The sequence below is a fragment of the Passer montanus genome, unplaced genomic scaffold (assembly GCF_014805655.1).
Source record: "Passer montanus isolate IOZ18808 unplaced genomic scaffold, ASM1480565v1 scaffold10, whole genome shotgun sequence".
Taxonomy (NCBI): Eukaryota; Metazoa; Chordata; class Aves; order Passeriformes; family Passeridae; genus Passer; species Passer montanus.
In genome coordinates, this window is record NW_024356505.1 from 10,096,900 (window position 1) to 10,110,451 (window position 13,552).

General features: G+C 41.9%; 1 protein-coding gene across 4 annotated transcripts in view; it reads right to left on the reverse strand.

Moving 5' to 3' along the window:
- Nucleotides 1-1,574: 1,574 nt before the first annotated feature.
- Nucleotides 1,575-13,552, reverse strand: part of CREB5 (cAMP responsive element binding protein 5) — a 261,523-nt gene continuing 249,545 nt past the window's right edge. For 3 of the 4 annotated variants that reach the window (XM_039707200.1, XM_039707191.1, XM_039707217.1), the window contains 3 exons: nucleotides 10,519-10,746; nucleotides 9,465-9,573; nucleotides 1,575-8,333 (listed from right to left, as the gene is read on the reverse strand). In XM_039707200.1, coding sequence (XP_039563134.1) covers nucleotides 8,170-8,333; nucleotides 9,465-9,573; nucleotides 10,519-10,746 — 501 coding nt within the window. In that variant the 3' untranslated portion in view covers nucleotides 1,575-8,169. The remainder of the gene's footprint in view (nucleotides 8,334-9,464; nucleotides 9,574-10,518; nucleotides 10,747-13,552) is intronic. The other variant, XM_039707209.1, reaches the window with a different exon arrangement.

The following is a 13,552-nucleotide window of genomic DNA, read 5'->3' on the forward strand; positions in this document are numbered from 1 at the left end:
AAAAGCTGGGACATGTTGAGGAGCTAAGTGGTCCAGCCAAAGCATGAGAGGCTGGTGTGGCAGAGGGAAGGAGTCTCTCTGTACCGCTGCTCTGACCAGTGTAACCTGGGGCAACCTTCTTGCTGATGCAGAGCGTCCTCAGCTTAGTCTAGTTCTGGCTGCATCCCTGCAAAGGAGAAGAGTGTGTGCTCGCACTGATTCATTTTCTTGCTAATAATAACTTTGTTATGATGTCCAGAGCAGCCTGGAGAGCGCAATAGTAACAGTGGACTCTTGGAAGAGGAACAAATACTACGATCAGGTTTGGGAAACCATGAATCAGCTGTAAAGGGCAGTGTTACCTCAGCCTGAATACATTGTGCTTAGCTCATACTGTCAGGTGTAAATATAACTGTGTGGACAATAAAGTTATCCTGTGATATGTCTTCATGAGAGACACCTATTTTTACAGATATGATGAACCTCTTTCAGTATTTGGCGCCAGAGCAAGAGCCCTGCTTTATAAATACATGTTCAGCCGTGGCATGACATCCCTGCTTTAAAGGCAGTGCAGGAGTATATGACCTAAGAAAAGGATCCAGCTAATGCCATGCCTTGATGTTTGGGGAAAACATCTGCTGTACCCCCTTAAAGTGGAGTGCACCCACTGCCCTGTCTTCAAGCTTTTACAAGGGGAGGATGGGAATGGGGGCATGGCTCTGCCTTTTTCCTACCCATTTTAGGAGGGTGAATGCTCTTGGCCAGATTTAGCCTCTTAAAAACCAGGGGGAAGAGCAGCAGAAGCTGTGCCTGTGCCAGGGCCCCCAAGGGAGCAGCATGGTCACACCGCGTGGGGCCGATATCCTGCAGTGTGACACCAGCACAGAGAGCTTGCAGGCAGGCTGGTCCTTGTCACCAAGGCTGCACTGCTTGGGTCAGGCCCTCGCTCTGGGACTGCCAGCAAGACATCAAGTTGCATTAATCTACAGCTAATCTAATTCCCACTAGAGAGATGGGTTCATCCCGACTAACTTTAGATTACAGTTTGCGTGTTATTGTGCCAAGGTCTGTATTGGACCAATTTATAGTGAGAAATGAGGTTGGCAAGATAACAGGGGCATCACAATTAGAGCTAATTAGCCCAGCAGGAAATCCATTTCCAGGCAGCTTTTGGCAAGAAGAGATGTTGGCGGGATAACAAGCATGGAGTGTATTTTGATACAAGCACACTCCAGCTGCAAGAAAAAGTAAAGTAACAGCTTGTCTCATCCTTATGCAGAGGCCTCATGTCAGGCTCCACCACGTAAGTCTTTTTGTTTGTGGCTTTGCAGCCTCCCTGCTTGGAAGAAGTTCAGAGAACTTGTTCTTACCAAGTCACCTCGGCTGCCGGAGGACGATGTTGAGCTGCAAGGTCTGCACAGCGCCTTGCTCCTGCCACCAGACAGGAGCATGCCCTGAACCGTGGTCCTCCTCCAGTTTGGAGGGAGATGAGGGGTTGTAGTGAAGAATATTCAGGGAAGAATAGCTTGGTTCAATTGCAGGAGTTACACGTATGGTAAAATGTCTGGGGTATAGATACAGACAAACTATTGGAATTATTTGTATTTGAGTGCTTTATTATATTGGAATTGCAGTGATATTATTAACATTTGTACAAATGCACAAAAATCCTTTCTCTTCTAGCTAGAAAGAGATGTAAAAATCTGACCTAGTTGAACAGTCTCAATGAACTCATTGTCCATTTGTAACAATAATGGATTCACAATGCAACAAAAAGCTTAACATAAAATTAAACATATTAAATGCTGCAGCAAGTATTTACATTTATGTACCAAAAAAAAGTATCTCCCTCCAGTAAGGAAGGTGGTTGCTTTACAGAATAAAACAGACATACAAACACAAAACCTTTGCATACAATACAAACAACCTCAAGCCCAAAACTTACTGTGACAGCACCTTTTTTAATATTATATATATATATATATATTTATATATAAACTTCAATAGTTTAGGCTTACTCCAAGCAGTGCTAAAAGTTCCTTAAAACCAGGACAATGGCAATAGTCCAAAGAAGCAATGTTCACTGATGAGTGCTACCCAGTGTTGTAAGAGAGCTGCTACAGGGAGAGGGATACAGAGCTCATGGCCATGGGCTGGGAGGAAACGCTTGGGTCCCAATGATAAAATCCTTGGCAAAACTCTCAGTGGCAGTTGTTCGTACTCCTAAGAGCAAATACACCTTTCATGCAAAGTAGTTTGTCTTGTGGAAGCATGCTAAAGGTGATCGCTGTCAGGGAACTCCTTGCAATGTCAACTCTCAGTGGGGTGGGAGAAATATTTCTCTGAAATTTCCTAGATTCCATCAAAGAAAGCATTTCCCTTGATATGCCCAATCAGTCCTCCCACCTGCTTCACCCCAGGACACTGCAGCAGTTTCTGCAAAGCTGGAAGGAGCTTTCAGTCTTCATTCAGAAGGCTGTCACGCAGATTTTCAGTCAAGATAGATATTTGGGTCTAAGACCCTCACGGCATCAGATAGCAGGCTCTGACCATGAGCTTTGTGAACAGTTCCACCAGGTGAAACTCAGCAGTACTAACATTTAACTTGCATAAATGTAGAACTGGAGATCCTGAATCCCAGGTATTACACATTGGTCTAAATATAACGAGTTGCAGTTATTGATTCCAGTCCAAGGAGAGCCTGGGAAAGGATCAGATTTCCACTTAAAGAATCAATCTTGTCTCTGAGTGTGTGTGAACACTGACATTTTTGGCCTCATGCAGTTTAGGATTTGCTATAAAGTAATTTTGAAAGCTATGGAAAACCAATAATGGTGAGCAATTTAGCTCTTAAGTGTAAAGCCACTGATAAAACTGAGATAACTGTAAGCTCTGGAAAAAAAACCAAAAAGAGGTTATGGATGTAAACAGTCTCTTTTGTCTATGCAGTAAGGTGATGGTTTCAGATGTTGAAAAATTGAACCTTTTTTTTTTTGGTGTTCAAATTGCTTGAGATTTTATTGCTTTTATTTGTTCTTAAAAGTTTTTTGTCTCTTCTTCTTTTTTCTTTTTAAAGGTGCTGTCCCTAGTCAAGTTATAAGGCAACATATTTTATTGATTCAGACCTCTAATACATAGTATGGCCACTGTTACCACTGCAGCTTTGCAGCTACTGTGAGTTGGAAAACAGTCAAAGTGCCTCACAATGCACAACAGAGCCAGTCTCCTGACCTTACGATATACAGGACACTTTGGTTCTTGGGATGAGAGATTATAAATGTAGCTTAGATGCTGCCTCACATCACACACATTGCATAATAAAACATTTATATGCTGTCATAAAGAGAGTGTAAAGTCTAAGTCACACTGCAGACTGGCTGGTCTCAGCTTCTTCGCTTGGGCAGGTGTGAGAGACAAGTTGTAGCTATGCCACCAGTGAAAGCATATAAATGTATCTGGTGCAAAACTTTTACAAGAGTATTTATAAATGATTCAACAAGGGAGAGCAAGAAAGAGCAAGAGCTAAAGTGCAATTTTAAAAGAATATAAATAATTGAAATGTAGAAATAAGATACTAATTAGTTGTAACTGGTTTTGTTTTATAGGCACAGTTTAGGTTTTATGTCTACAGATCAATTTTTTTCTCTTCTTCCCCCTTTAGTAATTTCTCTGATGTATAATGGAGCTTCGATGATCTAAATCTAAGGAACACTGCTTAGTAAGAGGACTGAAGAGGCAATGATAAGGCAGTATAGTGCAACTCACTGTGTGATATTAGACAAGAAATGAGGATGGGGTTAGATCTTCTGTGGTGATGTATAAAATCAGCCCTAAAAAAAAAAAAGGCAGAAAAAAAGAGACAGGCTTTCCAGTTAAACGTTGACTCATGCTTTCTATAAGTGAGAAAGCACATTTTGCAATACAAAGGAAACAACTGAAGGTTTATAATTTGTTTCATTGTTACAAAATAACCCAAACAAACAAAAAAAATAGCAGATGCTGCTTTAAGGAAAACATTTAATTCTAGGAATTTCTGTACAACTGACCTCAGCAAACTGTTCCATCTTAGATGGATGACTTCTGCTTGAGACCCTGAAAGATTAAGATGCACACACACCTAGAGTAGTTTATTGCAAAACTAATATTGTAACTTTAAAAAAAAACAACAAACAGATTCTGTACAAGAATACTGTTCAAATGGAATGTGTTAAAATAACATTTATTAATAAATACTTTATAAAATTCTATGTGAATACTAAATTAATAGATTCCTGTTTTAAAATTGCTTTGGTCCTCATGAATTTTCATAAATTCACTCTATACGCTTTTTTTTAAAAAAGGTATTAGCTGCTAAAAAGCACATTTTGCCTAAACTAAAAGGCTAGTTTTCAACACTAAATATTGTTGCTTAAAAAAATATGAATCCTCAAAAGTTGGGCATTTAACAACAGTTACAGCTGGCTTGTTAGTTAACGGGACTGAGTCATTAACACTAAATCCACACGCACTGAGGCACTGAACCATTGACTTTCCACTATCAGAATACGGGCAGCAGACATTTAGCTTCATAGCAGGAATTAACTCCCAACAGCATGAAATTCTCCATAAATCATCATCATCATTGTTGTCCTTATAAAACACACCATGATAGCACACAAACTACTTGTCTCCCACAGGCAGCGTTATGAATATGGCTTGCATAAATTGACTTGGGGAAAGAGGGCTGGGGGTGCCAGAGCTGGATTGCAGTATCATTTCTTTGTGATCAAAGTATTGCAGTTCTCTGTGGCTGAGATTTCCAACCTGCTTCCAACGTCACACCCATGAGATGCTGTCTATGGTATGGTAACACCTCCTTCTGAACAAGGCACTGGCCAAGGCTCACCATCCTGCAAGTGCCCTAGAGAGTGGATGATGGAAGTGGTCTGAGTTGTCCTTCGCTGGCAGTGGGATAGGGCACAGAGCCTGGTGAGCCCGGCAACAGGCTGGACTGGCAGGGCAAGAGGAGAGTGGAACAGTCTCCAGAAGTAGCTCGTGGAAAAGCAGGATTCCTCCTTGATGGAAAGAGCCCAGGAAGTGCATTTAGAGTGGCGTGCTTAGGAGGAGGCTGCTGCCACTGACCACATGGCAGAGAGACATCCTGGAGACAGAGGGCTGGGACTTCTCCCGCAGCCCTTGCTCAGGCAGCCTCCAGTGCCTGGTTGGACCAGCAGCTTGAGGAAAGGCTGCAGGATCACTGCCCTGGAAAACAAGAGCATTTTAATGTGGAAGCAAATCTGATGAATAATATAAGGTGCCTGGTATGGTTGGTCCTTTTCCCAATGATACAGACGATATAAAAATGCTGCATGTTGTCTTGGCCTGTGAACCTGCAGCAGAGTTACAAGAAGCAATAGCAAATAGCTTTTCATCCTTTACTTATTTCCACATCACTAGCAAGGATTATACCTAAAGGCCAATAGTATAGAGAGGAGACATTTCATTGTAATTACACATTTAGGCCAACATGTGTGGTTGGCTTGCCTAGTTAGCATTAAAAAAAGAAATAATTGAGCTATATATAATACACATCAGTCAAACTGTCAAGTTGCTGAATTTAACAAAACTTAGGCAAGGTTTTTGTATTTTTTCCTTTTTTTTTTCTTTTTAATGTAGAGGCTTTCATTTTAACAGCTAAATATTTTAATTGAGGAGACTGAATAAAATGAAGCTAAACCGTAATTCTAGTGCAGTGTAGCTCAACTGGGTATTCTAATATTACCAACAACTTTGATTTTTTAATGTATTTAAGTGCTACCCATATAGAGGTATAGTTTTTTAAATTAACCCTACAATGACATTTCCTTTTTGTTGGTGAATGATGAAATTCAGATGTGGGGGAAATGCTTATTTGGGTTTTTTACATAGTGGATACTCAGCTGGAACATTTTTCTCTACTGCATATTTGAAAAAAGTTCTCTTGGGAGCCATGATGAAGCAAAACCATTAAGCTATTACAACTGGAGATTAAAAAAAATTATAGATTCAGTATTTAAAACACTTTAAAAGTATATGTTTGTCTAAAATATAATAGAAAATCCTTTACATTTGTATTTTTTCATAATTTTTTTTTTGGTTCTTAGACTATATAATCAAGTCAAGATTTACACTGTACATTAAAAATCTTCTTCTTGTGAATGTATTTGCATAAATGGAAAGTGAGTTGTTAAAGAAAAAGATACTGATAAAAAGTTAGTCACAAGATAAGAACTAATTCAGCAGTGAATGATGCTCAGAAATTCACTTTCCCTTTCAGACAGGCCCTGCTCCTTACAGAGCCTCCTCACACTTCAGTTGTTTTACTCTCCCAGACCTGCCCTTTTAAAACTCATGAGTCCTCCAAAGACCAAAGACACAGTCTTTGAGGAAGAGAGCTTTGCTTCAGAACAAAGTGTGTTCAGGGCTAGAGGATTTGCTGAGAATAATGTGAATTTTGCTATTGAAGATGCAGCTCAAAATGTTTGAACATTTTTCACCAGCTTGGAGCTTGCTCCCTGGGTGAGCAGCGGGAGGTTTTGCCTCTGACAGATTTGAGAGCAAAATCAGGTCCCAATATACAGCAAGGCAGCATAATTAACTGGCATCATCTCTGTCTGATTTTCCCATCAATCACTGGGACCACTCGGGGATGCAAATCAGTTGTGCTGAGGGGCAGGCTCAGAGTCCAAACAAAAACCTTAATTGTAGCATAAGGCTCTTTTCCAGACCCTCTCTGCAGGACTGTATTTTAACCCAAGTGTGGGACTTGGCATTCTTGCAGCATTTTTTAGCTGATGCATGCCTTCTAAAAATTATTTAGCGTCCTAAAGAACAATTCCTTACCCAGGATAAGCGGGTGTGAAGTGCCATTAAAGTCAGTGAAGCTACACTGCTGTCTGCCAGCTTGGGATCAGTCTGTGAACATTTGAGGGAATGCCTGCAGAGAGCAGGTCTTTCCCTGGGAATTAAAAATGGCATTTTTCCAGCTGGTCAGAACCATTACACTGATTTATTTCCCATTTATAGTCCATGAAGCCTGAGGCTCTTAGCTTTCGTTGCCAGAACAATGCAACCAGGTTAGGGAACAGAACTTTTCCGAATTACTATATACTACATGGATTTTCCTACATTAATGACTGGCAGTGCAAAACATTGCTGTGACTCTCAGGTGTTGCTCACTATGCCTCTACTGCACCACAGAAGCATACAGGGCTGCTAGCATCAACACAGCTGGCTCACCATCCTGCTTCACCTGCGGCTGCGCTGTTTTCACCTTTCCCTATTTATTAAAAACACTAAATCAGGAGCATTTGTATTTTTTAAAAGCCAAATGCTTGGCGCAACCCAACTGCGGGTGAAGAGCTAGTGAAAGCAGCAGCCGTGCTGACAGTTTTTAGGTGGGCTTGAAGTTTTTCTTGTTCATTACCATTCTTTGAGAAAAGAGGGAAGCGAGAAAGCCTTGAAATGAGAAAAAAAAAGCAAGGAAAAAAAGCAAGGAAAAAACCAGCTGGAAAATGAAAAGGGAAGGGAAAAGGAAGGTGTGAGAATAACTGGAGGAGAAAAAGGCCAGGGTAGGGGAAAGAGGAGAAGGGGGAGGGCTAGACAAAAGAGCACACTATTTGGGCTTGATTTTGTCCTGAAGCCACATCCTATATAACTGCTCTGAAAGAGGCTCTGAATGCGAGACGCGGTCTGCTGATAGCACAATGCTAACTCTTTTTTATTATGCTGTCAGCAGATGCCCTCGGTCTATATTTATGGCCTAATTACTCCTAGTTACCTATGTTTGACTCTGTTTAATACTTTTCATGCCTCACATAGGCTAACGAGCTGCAGTTTAACACAGCTTTGCATTTCTGAGGCTGCAGGCTAGATTGGTGAGAAGGAAACATGACTATGTACAGAAACAGTTAGGTTTATAAACAAGTAACTGGTACCAAAAAAATGGAGAAAGCACCGAAGCATTTCTCAAGCTGATAGAATATTAATTGCGTAACTCCCTTTTATGTAACTAAGTATAAAAGACATTTTAATAACTATAAAAATGAATAGCCAGAGTCTTTCAAGAACTGAGGAATCTTCCAGGCTTGAGTTACAGTTGTAAATGTCCTTAGCACAGAGGACGCTTTGATACGGTACCACACTCCCCCAGCAGTTTCTGATCAACCACTTTCAAAGGATGGGGTTGATGTCTGTTCTGTGGCTGGCGAGCTGGGTGAGAGTGGAGCTTCCCACGACGTCGCTGACGGAGGAGGAGGTCGTTATGGTGTTGTGCTGGATGACTTGCTGCTGGGAGCAAGCTGGGACCGGGCTTGCAGGAGGACTGCTCTCGGGACCTGGGAAGGGAATAAGGGCACAGAGACAACACACATTCATTTTCTGTCTGAGTAAAAAACCTAGGTTGGGTGATACTCTTGGAAATACTGATGACCCAGGATTTTAAAATATAATTACAGTTAGCCAACATTTTCTGTCTTAAGATTGTTTTAGTTTTCTTTTTTTTAAATTTTTTTCAAGCTAGCTTCTCTGGTATCAACCTGACTTCAGGAGCTGAGTCTTGAAAAAAGTCCAAGACCTTAATAACTGAAACTAATGCTGGGATAAAAAGTCTGATATCTTAAGGTCTTTAAAATCAGTTGGGATGCTTAAATGCTTTATTTGTTCCAGCAGGAATCAAAATTAGAGTGCAGTGCAGTGCAGCACAGAAAATCTAATTCAAGCAACAGCTGATAGGCATGTAATGCAATTATGTGTTTTTTCTTTGAGTACTGTTAAAGAGACAGATGCATAGTGATGCAGAGGATACAGAAACGGGCTCTATTTTAAGACAATGTCACAATCTAGCAAGCCCTGAGGCTCTTCTGAGCTGTTCTAGAATGAAACAGAGAATTTGTCGCTAAATTACTACACTCACAAAATGCGTCAACTAGAAAGAATTGATTAAATGTCTCTGTTAGCTGAGAATTTTTGGGGGAAAAAAAAAAGAAAGATTAGAGTTAAAAAAGAGTTAACAAACCTTGAAAACCTGCGCCAGGCCTGGTCTGTGCCACTGTCAGAGCACAGTACCATTTTCGCTGGAGGGGACTGTAATGTTTTCCTTTTTAACTTTCCTTTTGAGAGTTATTTTAAGGTTCTAGCAGCGCCGTGTCCAGGAGGACTCTTGCAGGTTTGGAGCTGGGAGTTCAAGCAGGATCCTCCACAGGGGAGTGAGCGTCCATCCGTGTGCATCTCCTTGCCGAAAGGAGGGGTGGGGAAGACTAGCTCTGTTGTGTGGGATGCAAACCGGGGCTTTTTTGGTTTTGAGCGGGGCTGGATAAATACGGGCAGGAGATTGGATGGCTCAGATGATGTTTGAGAAGACAGGTTCAAGTGATAATATGACCAAGAAAGGGTTCTGGAGGGAAGAATTGGAAGGTTTGCTTTTCTGCGAGGAGTGTGGAGACAGCGCAAACATACCAGCTACTTACTTAGATATCCTTGTGATTCTTTCTGCATAGCTGTTATCGGACAGTCTTTATGTGTTAACAATAACTGTTTCAGCTGTGCTACCTCATTTTTCAGCATGGAAACCTCATTCTGGAGAGGAAAGAGAGACTTTGGTTAGCAACAAAGCTTCAACCACGCTATTCTGCAAAGCTTCCACCCAAGAACATAAAACCAGCTCCATAACTTTGAATGAACTGAGCAAAAAAGGCATTCAGGAGCTTGTGTGCTGGGTTTATGTTAACATTTGTCAGTGACATTATTTTGTAACCTCTAAACAAATGAACTAACTTCACAGCAGCAGAGATACTTAAGGCAATGTTTCAGTCTTCTCGAGAAATACTGTGGCTCTCTGCGTGAGGGCAGGGGGCAGACCCGTGGGGACAAAGGCCATGTTGCTGTGCTCAGGGGCATGGTGGCAGGCAGGACTGCTGTCACCTACAGCTCAGCTGCAGCCAGTGCCTGGGTGCTGCTCACACCTCTGAGTTTTGTGGGAGAATGTTTTGGAGGAGTGCCATTCTACAAATGGCCCTTGGCAGCACACAGGCACACCGCTGCATGAAGCAGAAGTACTGTGCCTACCATAAGAAGGACAGCACTGTAAGAAAGGCTTTTATTGTCATACTCATGGCATTTCCATCTAAGTTAATTTTCCTCACTGATAGACTGATCTATTTGTGCTTCTATCTCAGTGGCTTTGAATGAGGGTTTAACTATATGCCCTCCTCTGAAGAAATTTTTTACAGACATGTTAATGGCACTTCAAAAAAAAAATCCCCACAAAAAACAGTGACAAGGAAAGAAAATAAATACAACTCCATGTAGTGAAGGTTTCTAAATCCCAAGACAGCTTTTTCCTGGCTTATCCCGCTAAAATGTAATTATTTCTTTAATTGAAGCACACACATCTTGATTAACAGACTGATTGTGCTTGAGGTCCCGCTAGGAGCTGACTGTGCGGGGGCAGCCCCAAAGGCACCGTCAGTCAAGCACAAAGAGCCCCTCTGTGTCTTCAGGGGCACAGACAGTGGCTCGCACCTGAAGCTGCATGTTTGTCTGGGTGAGCTCTTCTGCTTTCTTTTCCAGTGACATCACCCAGACCTTCCTCTTCTGTCTGCAGCGCGTGGCAGCAGCTCGGTTTCTTTCCAGAAATTTCCGCCTCCTCTCATCTGGGTCTTCATCCACCACCCTCCTCCGGCGGCCTCCAGTCGGCTGTGGTGGCTGTACCGTCTGCGTGGGCTGCATCTGCTGCGCCGCCGGCGAAACCTGCAGGGCGAGGAGATGTTTTGCAGGGGGTGGTGAGGGGGGGAAGTTACAGAGGGGGATGCTGAAATGGGAAGGGGAATCTCACACACTCTGCCTGCTCCCCAGCAAGGTCTGCGACACGCTCAAGTCAAAAGCTGCACCAGGTGCCACTGAAAGCAGCTGCTGGCAAATCCTTGCCATAGTCAAAGAAGAGATTTTTAAAAAATGATCATCTGAATATTTTTTTCTCCCTTGAGTTAGTTCCTAAAAGCATTCACTTAGATGCATTCTCTGCCACCACCATTTCAAATCTGAAATGTCCAGTTTCTCTCAAGATCTGTTTTAATCAAAGCAAAGGACTGTAGTGATCTAATTTCTGTGTCTCTCTTTCTCCTCTTATCCCCCAGTTGCCTAAAATTTTAGGCCATATATATTTCCCGAGCTTTACCATCTCTACCTCAATCTTTCCCATCTCTGGAGACAGGAGCTGCAGAGCTCTTTGTGCCTGCATGGAGTTGGGAAGATGTGGGCTGGGATTGCACAAGGGCAGCAGACCTCACTGCCCCTCATGGGTAAAGAAAGACTTTAGGTTGAACCTGTGTTTTGATGAATTGAACTTGAACTTATGTTTTGATGTCCCTGCACTGTGTGGATAAGAGATATTCCTCTTAGCCGTTTCTATTTGACCTCTGTGCTGTGGACACTATACTTGTTTTTATTCAATTTATCCCTGTCTTTGAGAGTAGAGGAGAACCACATTCAGTCCACTGCTACAAAACTATGGGAAAAGATATGTATTAATGCTTTTTCAAGTGCAGAGGAGTATTGATCCTGCTCCTGAGAGAAACTAGCCCACAATATTACAGAAAAGGTGCATGGTGGGGGCAGTGCCATGTAAACTATTCTCCAATTGACTACTGGGCAGATGGAACATTCCCACATCCCTGTCAGGAACCAGCATCAGATTTAATGTTTGAGTCCCTGGGAATTTGGACTACTTTCCTGCCTGTCTATGGCACCCAGGCTATGGGGCTCTGGAGACACCTTCTGTGTCCCTCTGCTTGGGGTCTGGGAACCCAATCCATGGATCCTGTTGCTCACACTCAGCTCACATTGCTGCTGCCACTCCTGCACAGTCTGGAACAGTCTGGAAACTGGAACTGTTGACTCAAAATTAACCCTCTTGTTCTGGCAAAGGCCCAAACCTCCAAGGTGCTTCCCTCTCTGTCCCTCTGCTTGGGGTCTGGGAGACTCAGCTCACATTGCTGCTGCCACTCCTGCACAGTCTGGAACAGTCTGGAAACTGGAACTGTTGACTCAAAATTAACCCTCTTGTTCTGGCAAAGGCCCAAACCTCCAAGGTGCTTCCTTTTGACTCCAGGGAGTGGACGTACTCAGTGCTTTGTCAGACTGAGCCCTGAATTTCAATTACTGCAATTAACGTGTTTGCCTAACACCTCTGTCTGTCTCAATTAAAATGATACTATCGTCTTGAGTCTTGCAAAGTTGAGGTGGCTTTTCTGTCTAGCATCTAGTTTGCTCCCTGCCCCAGCTGACTTGTGGCAATTACAGTGGCAATTTTATGTGTAATTATTCTGTACATCTGATAATTCTTTTTGCATAAAGCCAAATTTATTCTCAGCTTTATGTTGCACTGTCAGGGAATCTCACAGGAGCAGAAAAAATTTTTTTTAAGAATAACCTTCTAAAATAAATAAGCCACCACACATTTTCTGACTGATTTTTAAAATTTCAGCTTGCATGAACTCCATATGTTTGCTGATAAAATCTTCAACATGCTGTCCACACTGAGGGTTGGAGTGCCAGGTCCATGGCAGCTGCAGTGGACACATCCCCCATTCTCACCAGCATCCCCTGCCTTCTGCCAGGAGACTGCTGCCAAGGGATTCCAGCTGCTCCCTGTCCACCAGGGCCAGGCATGCTGCCTCTTTAACAGTATGTGTGAGTGCAGAGGTCTCAGAAGTACCTTTTAATGTCAACTTCTCATCAAAGACTTTTCATTTTCCCATATATAACACCTTTCCAGACTTCAGAGACCTGTTATTTATATTTCCTTATCCCTTTTTGCTCCTTTTCCATTCAGCTTTAAAAATTCTTGTTTCTTAGCTCTCTCAGTGAAGTCTGGTACAAAGCCAGAAAAAGGTAATGATACAATTTTTTTTTTTTAAATCATCTTATATGGTCATTTTCTCCTGAATAACTAGTGAGTAATTTTGTTTTCAGAATATACCAGGCAGTCTCTGGGTAGTCAGAGTGCATTTTCAGAACAACAAAATCTTCTCTCCATCTCAGGAAGATATTAATTATAAGGGCTGCCATTATTGCACTAATAATGTCACATGGGATAATTAACTGACTCTTACTTGATAGCTCTTAACCCTGGAATATGTTGGACTATATCTTACTAACCATCTAAGAATCATTCTCTAGCAGGATTTCATTGCCCTGACTAGGACATAAGAAAGAAAATGTACTAAATATAAAAATGTAGGCTAATTTTAGTGTTCTTAGAGGGTGCTAATCAGGTATCCATCATGAAGAAAAACATAGGACAGCTAAGAGAATGAAATGGCATCCAAACTCCAACTCCGCTTGAGCTATCACTACCAAGTTTGATATAAAGAAATCTTTAGAGGATCAATGCAGAGTAACAGTATAATTTTTGTAATAGTTGAGCTAGAACTTAGTAAAATATCTCTCTTTCTCAGAAAGATACCTATCAGAAGCTGATTTCTACTTTTATCCAATATTTACTTCTGTTCTTTGCAATTTACCACAATACTAATAGCCATTCACTCATTCTATG